This window comes from Lepisma saccharinum, chromosome 8 (genome assembly GCF_977018435.1).
Source record: "Lepisma saccharinum chromosome 8, izLepSacc3.1, whole genome shotgun sequence".
Taxonomy (NCBI): domain Eukaryota; kingdom Metazoa; phylum Arthropoda; class Insecta; order Zygentoma; family Lepismatidae; genus Lepisma; species Lepisma saccharinum.
The window spans coordinates 41,865,429-41,879,413 of NC_139236.1; the positions used below are offsets into that span (position 1 = coordinate 41,865,429).

Genomic DNA, 13,985 nt, shown 5'->3' on the forward strand with positions numbered 1-13,985 from the left:
AATACAAACTCTAGAGGAGAACGTTGGTTGATGAGCACGTTCAGCAGCTTTAGTATTTTTTCTTTCACATTGTCACGGTATTTTTTCTTGTCTTATTTCTTTTCGTACTCAATGCACATATGCAGAATGATACCAAATATTTGTCGCTGTTTGACAAACAACTCTGTGTATCAAGAATCATCCATCATAAATAGCATCCCCAACTTCTTTACTTTCAGTGAGTGATAAAAAAAGGATCATAAAGAGAATACTACTTGGTTTTTCGCATCCTTACCTCATCATTGATAACAGGTACAGAGCAAGTTTGTACTTCAAGTTTTCTTTAAATTGATCTTATGATATTTTAAATAAAAACTCTGGATACAATACATCTCTGATTTTCACTTCAGGTGTGACCGCTCCAAGGATTAACTCTCTTTTGTTCAAACTTAACATTTCACAAATTTTTACCAATGACACTGGACTTTGAAAACATTCCAACGTCATGTGCATCGGGAGGATTTGTTTCCTTATTCCCTGTTACTCCTGTAATTGTTGACTTAATACCATCAAAATCAGGGAATGGTGGGTAAAATGAGAAGCACTGGCAAAAGAACTGGAAGTCTTGCTTATCCATTGATATACAAGACTTTTGTGCATCAACATGCTGTTTTTCGATTTCATCTGTAAACTAGTAGACATGTCAAGAATCCACTTAACATTGAGTCAGTCACCATCAACCACAATTATTCATGGACTGCATCTCGGTCTACCCAATAATATCTGACCAGATCCCAGACGAAAACATTTCTGTCTACCTTTTAGTTAGTGACTTTCTGTGTAAGGTTTCCTTGAAATTAATGTCTGAGCCAGGAAATGTTTTTGCACTTATGATACAGTTTCAGAATCTTGTACCAAGATGTAGTCTATCTGGTATTGTTTGTTTTTGTTTACATGTAGCTTCTTTTATGTTACTGGAATAGTTATTCCCTTCAGTCAGTGAGTTTCTTTTACAGAAGTTCACAATGAGCTCACGTCTCTCATTTCTCTCCCTTAATCCGCACTTCATATTGTGTTTATTATTATTATGTAGAAATAGAAATGCATTCTTGTGAGATAAAAATTTTAGCTTACTGTTTATGCTGCTTCAAGTACTATAGAACTCTACTGGCATAGCACAAAAAGACATCAGTAGGATAGCAACAGTGTCAAGTAGGATCTCCTCCTAACAGTAGTATGTAAGTGTCCAGAGCATAGATGGCCATTTAACTTCGGCCTCCGAGTTGGTCGACCTCACACGGCCTCAGCCTCTGACCTCCAACTTTACCTCTGGCCTCCAGCCTCACACGGCCTCAGCCTCCGATCTCCATCTAGACCTTCGGACTCACATGGCCTCAGCCTCCGAACTCCAACTCCAACTCGGCCTCGGCCTCATGAGGCCCGACCTCCGGAGGCTGGACATCTCTGGTCTGAACTGACAAGAAGTTGGCCAATTTCTTCTACAGTTCATGGGAAATCCTGTGTGTGTGAAGAGAAGGGGCTAATGATTGCACAGTATTAATAATCATGTTAGATTTAACATAGAAATTTACGAGGTATGGAACGTGTGTATATTTTCACTTTCTTCAGAACATAAGCACCTCAGTTATAGTCTGCTGTGCTCGCGTTTCCTAACAGAGGTGGGGAACAGGAGCATACTTTCCTTTCCAGGAGGCACGGGACAAGGACTGTACAATTTTTGGATATGGTTTCTAGATAGTCCAGGAGTTACAGACTTTCTTTCCAGAATACACTCGAAATAACATCTGACAAAAGAAAAACAGAGGAAAAAGGAACAGACTGCACCCTACGCCACAGAGAGCCAAGCGAGATGCCAAATAAAGGAATGCAATCTACCCTCGAGGCCAAAAATCACCTCTGGCATGGCTGATATCAACAACTGGTAGAAGGTGGGCTTCCTTTCTGAAGGACAAAGACAGTTTCACAAAGTCTGAACTTCATAAAAAATTCCCGTAGTACAATCCATTGGAAGTGAGATACAGATCGGATTCTGCTATCGTGTAGGAAGAGCTAGCTGTTCATTTGATTTGCTTGCGAGGCCCAACATCCAGCCTCACACGGCCTCACCCTCTGAACTCCATCTCGGCCTCTCATGCCCTCAGCCTCCGGCCTCACACGATCTCAGCCTCCAACCTTCAACTCGGCCTCAGCCTCCAAGCTCAAGGTCAGCCTCACACAGCCTCAACCTCCAACTCGGCCTCACATGGCCTCAGCCTCCAAACTCCAACTCTGCCTCAGCCTTACACTGCCTCAGCCTCGCAAGGCTCCTGGAGGCCAAGGCTGAGGCAGAGGCCAGGCCTCATGAGGCCCGGCTGGACATCTCTGGTCCAGAGTAGGTTCTTTTAATTGACAAATTTTCTGAGGGTACTATCTAAGATATGAAGACTTATTTATTTTCTGGTTTAGATCGCAGGTACTGTCTTCTACATAGTGGTATTTGACTTGAAAGCCAGAAAGATTAAATTCCTAGAGACTTAGTTATGTGCAGTATTTATACGTCTACTCATGACTTTGAAGTTCTATGAACAGCTGCATTTTGCCCTTGGGTTGCCACTAAATACTGACCAATATTTCTGAAACTCTCACCAGAAAGAAGCAGCTCTAGTATTAGACACTTTTTCTGTAGGTATCTTATACCAGTTCTCTGCTGTAATCCAGTTGCATCTCTTGTACCCTTTCCCTTCCTGAAACCAAGTTCTTAGAACTTTCCATCAACTTTAGTATAGGAGAAGTTTTGCTGAATATGATATTATATGAGTCTCATTGTCCTGTATGCAGTACATTTCCTGACATTACTTTTCGTCTGTAGAGGTACCAAGACTGTTTCTGTGAAATAGTAATGTCATTCAAATAGTAAGTTTGTTTTAGCCTCCTAGCAGCAGTATGTAACTGGAGAGTAGATTATTTTCATCCACTAATTTTCTCAAGAGTGCTATCTATGATGGCTGATTTATTTTCTGGCTTAGATCGCAGGTACTACATTTTACATAGTGGTATTTGACTTGAAAGCCAGGAAGATCAAATTCCTAAGATACTTGGTCATGTGCAGTATTTATGTTTCTACCTATGACTTTCATTGCTAGGAACAGTAGCTTTAAATTGTGGTAGGAGGAGAATGCTGAAAGTGTGGGTTTCTCTTACATCAAAATACGTATCTAGGAATGGGCATGTGCGGACCATGGCATAGAGCAGTTACTGTTCCATTCCTTATTTCAAATCCTAGCATGGGCCATGTATATATTCCCAACCATCAGATCTTCCACTTTAAGTTGGCAGACATTTCTGTGATTGGACTGGTAACTGGCATTAGTGTTTAATGGCAAAGCTTCAGTGTTGAGGTGATCTCACTAGCTTTGGTATGCAATAATCGGGACAGCTGCTGAACAGGTTTCTCTTTCATTGCTAAATGTGGAAGTGGGCTTGTGCACAAAATAGCCCTGATTTCTTAATGTTCAATTCAGAGAGAGGGAGAAAATCCTGGCGTTTAACTGATTGCATATAGTGATTCAAATATTGTAGAACTATGCTAACACCATTAAAAAATTCAGCATTAAAGTTAGCAGCACTGTGTCTATGAGGGCATTGGGCTGTAACTTCTCTCTGTAGTGCATGGATTAATAAGTGCGTAAACAAATTGTTAATTAGAGAACCAAGAGTCGAAGATATGGGTGAGTTCATTGTGTGTATTCTGTATACAATTGTTATAATGATTCAATGCATTCTGGTTTTGTTCACATGCACAGTGTTTTCCATAGTTGTGTGTGTTGTAAAAACCAGGAAGAACAAATGCCTGTTGTCTTCATTGTCATGGCTCTGCCTTATTTAAGGCACGTACCACCACTTTGAAGACATCCGAGTCAGGTTACAACCTTTATTTGTATTTTATTATCATCAAGTGGCTTTGAAAGTTTTAAAAATTTAATCAATAGATTTTAGACCATTACCTGAAAGCTACCTTAACAAATTACTACTTTTCAATTGTCTTCATGCAAGATAAATTTTACTTATCATACATTATGCTCCTTTTCTGCACCTCGTTGTTCTTCAAAAAAATGTTTCCAGCAAAATATTACAACTCGTGCAGAGAAAAATCGTTTTAGAAACATCCAGAATGAAAACCATAAAATTTTTATTTTATGCTAACTAAATGGTCCTTTCCAGCATTACAGAATATTTAAGATTTCTCTCTGCCTGCAGAGACCAAAGACAAGTATATTTCATCATTGTGCAAGACCCATTTTCTTGTATATGTGTGTGTGTGTGTGTTACTATTATTAACAAAAGAACATGCTCACAATGTGCGATAATTAGGGGTCCAGTGGGAAACATCCAATTTTCAAGATTTTTCTGAAATGATCAAGTTTTCAGTTTTCTTTTTCCTTTTTCAAAATTAGAGGATGGTCATTATATATCCTCAAAGAGTAGTCTTTTGTCGTGCTTCCCTGCAAATGTGGTTGGTCCATCCAGCATCCATAGTGCCGACACTAGGAGCAATTTTCCAGATTTTTTTCCGTAAAGTGGCGAAACTGCTATCCTTATAAAATTATTATTTATTCCCCTTCAGTGCATATTACATTTTTTCATTCATTTTGGTCTATTGTGGTAGCGGCATGCGGAATGTGAATTTTTGTGTGCAAAATTTGGATTTTCTTCTCCTTTAACTTCATTATTGCCAATAAATTGCATAAATTTCACCACCGGTAAAAGCCTCATTATTGTGGTGGGGAGCCAAAATCCGATATCATCTTTTGTAGGATTTTTTCTGTATGTTGTGACATGAAAACTTTCTGTCCAACATGTGGAAGAGGCTCCCATCTGCTTCAGATTAAAATTTGTAAATTTTGTGTATTCTTTCTCTGAAAGATTAAAATGATCTTAGATACACTTGGTCGTGTATGACCATGCACTCACCTAAAAGGGTCATGTGGGTCATGCAAGAATGACATGACTCTCAAGGGCTAGGAAGGGTCATTCCAAGGACTTCTCAAATTAGTTAATAACACTGTGCTTTGTACATGTGTATTTATGTATGCATAGATATTCTCTGACAATTTTTAATTTCTGTTTTCAGATTGTCCTCATTCATGACATGAAGAATGGAAAACCCAGAGGCTATGCCTTCATTGAGTACGAACATGAAAGAGACATGCATTGTAAGTATGCCATGGTATGAGTTTAAAATTTTCACATGTAGCACACTTACATACTCGTATTAGTGGTTAAATTCAAACAAGAGAGAAAATTCACAAAATAAAGGAAGAGCAATAATTTAACAATAAAATTTGACCTATAAAGTAATCACTCTTGGCTTTGATTACATTTTTTTTTTATTTAAAACAATAATTCCAAACAAATAGTAGTAGAGCCAGCTGTTTTTAGAGAATTAATCAATCTATATTGTGATTTCATTATATTAATACATTTTTATCTTGTTGTTCCCGGTGACAGCTTGGCGAGCTGCAGAGCAACTAGTGTCCCCTATTGTGTGCTATACCAAACATAGCTGGCTATAGGTTTGTATGTGTGGTAAGACCCTGCATACAAATACAGTATAGCTTCCTAGTTTATTTTCAACAGCAGATATTAATTTAATTGTTAGTCTGTTTGATTTTTCCATGCAAATTTTCCCTTTAACTTGCTGTTGACAGTAATACTAAGGAGCTTCTATCTTTGCAGTTATTTAGAAACTGAACCTGTGTTTGTGGGTGCAGTTTCCTGTAGAACTTTTCACTCTTTATATCTCGAAATATCCTCAGCTTCAGGGTGGCTTTTATGATTTTTATTCTCCCAGTAATGAAACAGCATATTCATCTTTTAAATTAAGTTCACCTTTTTCCAAAACTTTTCCTCAATTTTTTTTTAATTCGTTTTCACTGGTCAGTATCAAGTACTGACAGAAAGCATGTCATCACGAATTTCTCTACCATTGATTACTTCAACATCACTATCTAATCAGTAATGAAATTGTATATATGTATATCACATTTATATTACGCTAATCATATAGCCTAGAAAGATTAACTGGGAAAGCCCTATGAAATAATACAGTGGCGAGATGTTCTGATTTCACACTTTACGGAGGGAGGGGAAATGATTTTTTAAAAAATGAATAATATTTCTTTTTACTGGATATCATCCCCATCCCCTTTCACTTTTCCCTCAAAAATATCAAAGTATAAATCTCAACCAAAAATGAACTTGGTGGAATGCGGTGGTTTTAAGAAATTGCTCTGGGAGGGAATTTATGAAATTTGTTAAAATTTCTCCAGAAATCTCGCTAAATAAATTTTTAAAATTAGCCACTCAAAGCAGCATTAACTTGTTTATCACCAACAAGGAAGCATAGTAAATACTTGTTCAAAAATCTCCACAAGATTTTGTTACATGTTCAAGACTTGTTTTCAGTATCACATTGAATAATTTCTTGTCATTTTAATGTTCAGCGTAAACAGCAATAAAAGATCTATCCATTGTGGTTCCTAGTTACAGTTAAAATTTATTTGCTTATTCATTTTTTGAGTAATTGTTTGCTGGATAGAAATACGTAAGTTAATATAGAAACCTGGTATACAAGTTAAGAAATACTTTGACATTTGGCTAGAAGTACTTTTGGGTTGGGAGTAAGTTTTTGAGTCAATGCGCACATTCCGTAAGTAAAAGCGCACCAGGTAAATTTTCGTACCACCGAAATGGAGGAACGCCCATCAAGTTATGGTTCACCATGTGAGATGAGAACTTTCACTGCACTCTCTTCACAGATAACTTTAAAGAAAAAAAGTTGCATTTTGTCTAGAGATCAGTAAGTATAGCCCGCGGTAGGTATTATATATCAAGAATGTAAACATTCATAAGTATGTTTCTGCTTGCATGCTTCCAAAGAAAGAAGTTTTGTTTCACCAGTAATATCAATGCAAGCGTGAATTTTCATATAGTAATAAAACATTGAAAAGAATTAAAAACACAGTAGCTGATGCAGTTTGTTCCTTTGTTGTATGTTTAAACGTATGAAGCCATTTGTGCTTTGTTGACAAACTTCGTTACGAAGACTCCGGACACAAGCGGGTGGGTATAGGAGACAGGTAACACATCTACGATGCAAAGTCTCTACTGTGTGTAGTGTTCCTTTCCTATTTGTTGACTTTTCCTGGTGTGCTGTTGAATTTCGTGTGTAGTTTCTTCATGTAGTAAATTCTCTGTTCAAGTGAGTAAATTACACATTGATGCATTAAACGTGGCTTAACAGGAACGGTGTTCTATATGGAAGAACCAAGACTGGGTAGTCTATTAAAATTTTGTCATCTTAAATTCTTTTCAGCTTCATTTTAGTTCCATGTGGTGTCCCCCTGTCGGCAGATAATTAGTTGCTTGAAACTAATGCATTTTTTTTTCAGTCTATTTAGTGAGGTTACATGTACCAGAGCACTACAGTCATTACTTATATTCCTGTCTTTGGCGACTTCATCCTCCTTGCAAGTGTTTGGTTAGGCCATGGAAACTTCAGTCATTGTACATTTCTATAGCTTTCATTATCTATTTTATGTGGAGTTTTGGGAAGAGAAAGTTGCTCCGGAATCCACTACAATGGAGAAGCATTACTGTTTCTTACTAAGATTTCTTCAAGTAAATTGACTAAATAATTCTCAGTATTTCTTTCACTTGTAGCAGTATTAAGATAGAGCGTAAATTGTTTACATATTACATTCTCGAACACATTAAACAATTACTGTACTTACTGTAGGCATCGGGTAGAAACTAAAATTCATTAAACATATGAAAAGCAGTTGTCATCATTTCATTTTGAAGCATGTAATAATTTACCCCCACTATTCAGTTCACAATTCATTCTGCTTTAAACAAAATTGATTTTTAAATAATCCCAAGAATTTTATTGGCAAACTGCAAAATATAAAATTGAAGTGAGCAAGATCATACTCAAGTATAGATGTATTTCTTTTCTTGCCTTTTTGAAAATGGATGGTGATCTTTAAAGTGACAAAATTCAATTTCATTCTGTATTAGACTTAAATGTTGAATTTTCAAGACCTGTCACTTTACAATGAACCAGAATAATCTACGAAAATATCAGCAGCTTGAATATTTTTCCAGATGCGAATTCTAATTTTTCTTTTAGCATCTTGTCAGATATGCATTACTTTGTTAGGAAAGGGGAGGGGGGTGATGTAAGGTGTGTGTTGTTAATTCGTTCATTTTACACAATGACTGAAAATTTCCATGTTTTCATAAGATAATCAAAGTCCAGGTAGGAGTGGTCATTTATATTCAGTTGTGAATATATTTTCTTCTTGTGAAGACATTTCCCTCCAAACCTTGCTATGAGTGTATTTTAGACAGTGAAATCTGAATGAAGTCTAATAGATGGTCTCTTTTTCATACAGCCATTCATCTGGTTTACATTTTCATTATTGAACACGGGTTCAGCAACATGTGTTCCTGCAGAATTCATCAATTCCTTGATGTGATTTTAATGGATGTGGCTGACATAATTCACGCACATAACTTACAGCATATTTTGAGGTAATTGAGCTAAATGGTGAAGATACTTATTGGTCAGCTTATGTGTAATTTCATTTATAGAGGATGAAGCTCTTTTTTTTAAAAAAAAGAAAATTGCTTATATAATTTATGAGTTGTGACTGTAGTGTTTGTGGTTGGCTGCTGCTTGTAATAATGTTAAATCTTTTTTGGCTTCTTAATGATAATGCTCCAGCACTTGGTGTGTGTTGGCATTGCATTAGTTCACAATTGCCTTCAGCAGACACCGACGTCACGATGAAATTTCCTCTTTCAGTGTGTGACTTACACAAAGATTTTGCAGCTGGGTGATTTTGAGTTGTAAATTTTTGGTTGTAAACTCAGGTGAGTAATGGAAAATAAGTGAAGAGGAACCAGACACAACAGGTAAAAGTGGTAAGTTTGGGAGATTTAATTGTGTGGCATCACAAATTAACTGTTTTTTTGTTCTTACAGCTGCATACAAACATGCGGATGGAAAGAAAATAGATGGACGGCGTGTACTAGTGGATGTTGAAAGAGGGAGGACTGTGAAAGGATGGCTACCCCGGCGACTAGGTGAGTGTTTTGTTTAGACACTGAAGTTATTAACCTAGCTAGCTTATACAGGGTGTCAGAAAAATCTCTGACCATAGCCCAAATCACAGTATTTGTTCATGTGTCTTTCTTCAAGTTCCATGCAAGTCTGTATGTAGAATCGCAGATTGTTGATTACACAGGGAACATAGGGGCTATGGCATGGCATGGTATTTATTCTCATTCCTAATGTGGAGATGGCTAGATCACGAATCTTCACACTGTACACCTGAGATTTCAGACACCCCCCAGAGTGGAAATTCCACCGGATGCATATCTAGAAAGCCTGGGCCCATTCAATGAGTTCCCTTCGACCAATCCAGTATTCCCAAAACCAGGTACCCAGTCAGTTTTGTACAGGTGTAGTGTAGTGTGGTGAGCCACCACACAGGGCCTCGCACTTCTGAAATATTTACATAATATTATTGCATCTTTTATTTGCATTCATTTCTTGTGCAAACGTGATCACATTAGAACAGACGAAAGAAAAGAAAAGCACATACATTAATGATACAACTCTATTTGTAATCAGATTACGTACTATGGGAAAAGGAAACCGAAGTTTCCATCGGGAACCACATGCCTCCTGCTAAAAGATGATGTGAATGAAAAATTTTCGCCACCCCTAACACATTTGAATTTCTTGAATGTGACCCCAAACTTCTACCGATTTCCTGTCATAAACTTCATTGTTCGAGAGGGTACAACACGGTCGTGATCCTTTGTGTGGAGGTCGAGACTCTATATACACCAAATTTGATGGCACACCACCTCCCACTCTTATAGACCCAGCTGGCAAACACAGGACAACGGACATTGTGGTAGACCATGGTTGAAACACTTGTCCCGGTCAGTATATTCGTATTGGTGTGGAACAAAATTGCTGCTAAAAAGAACTGGAGATACTTTTAATTTTATTTCCTCAAAATCCAGGAAAGGGACGTTTGCAGATGTTGGTGAATTTTACAACTATGCCAGTAAGATTTTTCCAATACCATACTCTCTCGCTATAGTTATGTCATGCAAAAATTTGATTTCGGTGATGTGACTGACAACCTTGTAGGCAAAAGGTGCAAGATAAATTACATGTGAGGTAATCTAGATTGTTTTCTCTTCATTGTAGTTGTGTTCTCTAAAGAGATATCTCTACTCCAGTAGAGTGCTGCATCGAGCCCTTTTTGCTCAGTCATCTAATAGTCCGAATGGATGACGCTAAATTGCTCACGGAATTGACAGTTTCTTCACTCGAGCGAATAACACTCGAACAGGCAAATTATCTGTATACGCTCGAAGACCAATAACAGTAATTTGTCTTTAGTAGTGGGCCTTCAAATTAGTGATGGGCATTATAGACTAATTAGTCGAAAAAATCAGTAACAACTTTTTCGACTAATATTAGTCGAATGACTAAAATTAGTCGAATTAGTCGTTTGACTAATATTAGTCGAATTAGTCGTTTGACTAATATTAGTCGAATTAGTAGTTTGACTAATATTAGTCGAATTAGTAGTTTGACTAATATTGGTCGAATTAGTCGTTTAACTAATATTAGTTGAACTTTTAATTGACTTTTCTCTAAGACTAATATAAGTCGAAATATTTGCTTTTTTATTATGTATTTTGAAATTTCTCAAGGCTACGTTTTGGTGAGGCAGGCTAAATGGGACAGAATCTAAAGTTCTAAGATACAAACTATACTATAATATATGATGATGTATAAATTCGACTATATGATAGTTAACACATTAAAGCCGTCTTGACGAAGGCCCGACACGTTGAATTGTGGACTCAACGATGTCCCCACAAAAGGTTCCGGCTTCAAATGACTAGACATGGCATGCCCGTACACAGGATTTTTAAGCGCACGTGTGTGTATGTACCAAGGGGGATGGGGATCGGAAAATGTAGAACAAAGATAAGATGTGAAATGTTGTTTTAAGTATCAGATGTGGCTGCCAACGTTATCGTTGGCTAGATGTACAGTTATAGAATTGCTATATTGTGATTCAAAGTATACGGAAGAAATTTTACTCTCCGATAGACACCGAAAGAGTCAGCAAAACAGTCGCTTACACACACAGTACACACTTGGTGCTTACTGTTTACCATTAATTTTTAAAAATATTCTAAAATTACTGTATTCCGTAAATTAACAATGTTTTCACCTGAGGAAATTTACTAGTGTGTTTCAAAATACGGACTCAAAAAAATTTAATCCTCTGTATCCAAAGATCATACGCAGCCATATTTGGTTTCGTTATCTAACACACCAATGCGATCATTAAGAGATGAAAGGTTATAAACCAATTTTTGGTCTGAAAAAACAGGATGCGATGATAATGCGATTAAATACGATATGTTTTCTTAATGCTAAGCCTTCAACACCAAGAAAAAGAAAGAAGAGAAGAAAGCTCCACCATTCTCTTCTCCATTCCGTTCTCCTCATCCCCCATTTTCTCCTCTCCTTTTGTCTTTGCCCCCTCCCCCCAACAATTTTGGTGCCCAGTCACAGCTACTGTTTACCAATATCACTAACCAACCATGATAATTTTATATATACAAAATAATATACATTTTTTTAATTAAATGATACGTATTAGCAATGATTCTTATAATGAACATGTCTGAATGTGAGTTAACTAAGAAAAATGACATTTTTTCATTGCGACTGCAATTCAATGAAACTCAAGAGAGGCATTAAAGAGAGTAGACTGTCCCAACTAAATCGGGACCTCTGTTAAACTTGCGTCAATAGTGATAAAACTAAAATTACCAAATATTGCAGACTGCAGAGTCCTGGAGCCTGCCTCTCTCTGCAAAAAAAACCATTCAAAAATCAAATTTCTTGCACAATGTTCCGTAGCTTCTTATAGCTTCACATTAAAACATTTCATAGTTCAAAGGGAGGAAATGGGCAATTTGCCAGCTCTTGAGTCCGTGGCTGGACGTGGGTGTTCCTTGTGAGTGTCCATTCACCAACATCATAATCATCGTTCATCTTCATCCTTTCTGGACGTGGGTGTTCCTTGTGAGTGTCCATTCACCAACATCATAATCATCGTTCATCCTCATCCTTTCGATTATCCAAAAGTGTCAGAAAAGCTATGCTAAATAAAATAATAAAAATACAAATTCAAATAACAAGGGGCTTCAATGCAGCCTTTTCGAGGTGCAATTACTTAGCGGTACTACAGCGCCTTGAGTAATGTAATGTGGAAAACGACCCAATAAACTGGTTCCCGTGACCGATGAGAACGTAGATGGCAGTGCGATCAGTATCGGTGCTAATTTTCTTTTGAAAGTAATGCGGCTTTGTTAGTTTTTTGAATATATTATGTAGATTTGTTTGTCTTGAAAGGCGGTACGTGAATTGATGGAAACAGTTATATTTGTGGAGTGATTTGCAGTCACGAAACGGCATTAATTTGAAAAGAAAAGTAAAATAAAATGAATAAATAACATGCGTGCGTAACACAAGAAGAAACATCGCAATGTGATTTCGGACATCAGGTCTTGGACTGTGTATTAGAGTTTATTTTTTTATGTTATTAGAATATAAATAGTAGGGATGGGACCGATTAATCGGTACTCTGTCGGTATCGGCCGATATAAGCATATCGGTTTATTGGTAAAATTACCGATTATTTTACCGATCCGATATATCGATAAATATCTTATAATTTAGTGCAAAATTCTGTCATTTTGTTGTAATTTTTATGGATAATTTCCATGCTCTTCTTTCTAAAAAGTAAATGTCTAAATATTTAGCTTCTCTTGCACTGCAGTCACCTCAAAACACACATTTATTAAGGACATCAATGAACATTTCAGGTTCTTCAAGGACCATTTCTAATTTTATATCGGATCGGTAGAATATCGGTTACCGGTATCGGTACTTTATCGGATCGGCCCATCCCTAATAAATAGTATCCTGAGAGATACTGGCACTGGCAGCACAGGCCAGCGTTTGTTTGGTGAAATCCTCAAGCGATAAGTGTCGTGTGCTGCTTTGGTGCACAATATCCCTAAAGCAAGACACTCGTTGCATCACACATGCACGAACAACAAACCACAGCAACACGTTGCAGGCTATTGAGGAAATGGCCCAGTTTGAGCGACAAAGCGACACGTGTGGCTTATCGTGTCGCCTAGATCTGTGGTTCACACAATTAGAAGCAAATGCTTGCTAATAGACTGAAGTGCCGCTTCAAGGCTGTCGCTTGTCACTTAGTTGGGAACTCCCCCTGTAGTGCGTCGCTTCAGTCTGATCACCCTTCCTTTAACCTTTTGAGTCCCAAGGCTATTTTCACTGGCAAGCCTCGGTCCCGAGCCGATTTTGAGCAAAATGCAGAGTTTCAATTAAATGAGTGTAGATCGGAGACTAATTGCCCTAGAGAGCTGAGTCATATACCGTTGTACGCGGAATGAACCAGAGATTCAGACTATATGAAATTTATGCAAATTCGGCGTATATGTGGCAGGGGATAGGGGGCTAACTCTCAAAATTCCAAAATTACGGGGAAAAAAAATTCGTTCCCGCACCCTCCCCTCAAGAAAAAAGTACATGACAGTGTTAACATGCACATGGAAATGATCGTTAACATGTAAGGAATACAAAAATATTTGCATTATTATCATATGACCAATGTAACTTGAGTTGTACCCCCAAAAGGAATTGATTCAAGCTTCAAAATGCAATGGTACCTTGAAATGACTTTAGCTCAGAGACTATTTGCCCTGGAGATATAAACGATATACCGTTGTACGCAGAATGAATCACAGATTGAGATGATATATAATTTATACACATTCGGCGTATATATGGAGGGGGAAAGGGG

The 13,985-nt window shown here is 37.4% G+C and overlaps 1 protein-coding gene across 1 annotated transcript in view; it reads left to right on the top strand.

The window, feature by feature from the left end:
• Window positions 1-13,985, top strand: part of snRNP-U1-70K (small ribonucleoprotein particle U1 subunit 70K) — an 85,880-nt gene that overhangs the window by 60,681 nt on the left and 11,214 nt on the right. The window contains exons 5-6 of the mRNA XM_083126542.1: window positions 5,111-5,192; window positions 9,028-9,129. Of these exons, the coding sequence (XP_082982668.1) occupies window positions 5,111-5,192; window positions 9,028-9,129 (184 nt within the window). The remainder of the gene's footprint in view (window positions 1-5,110; window positions 5,193-9,027; window positions 9,130-13,985) is intronic.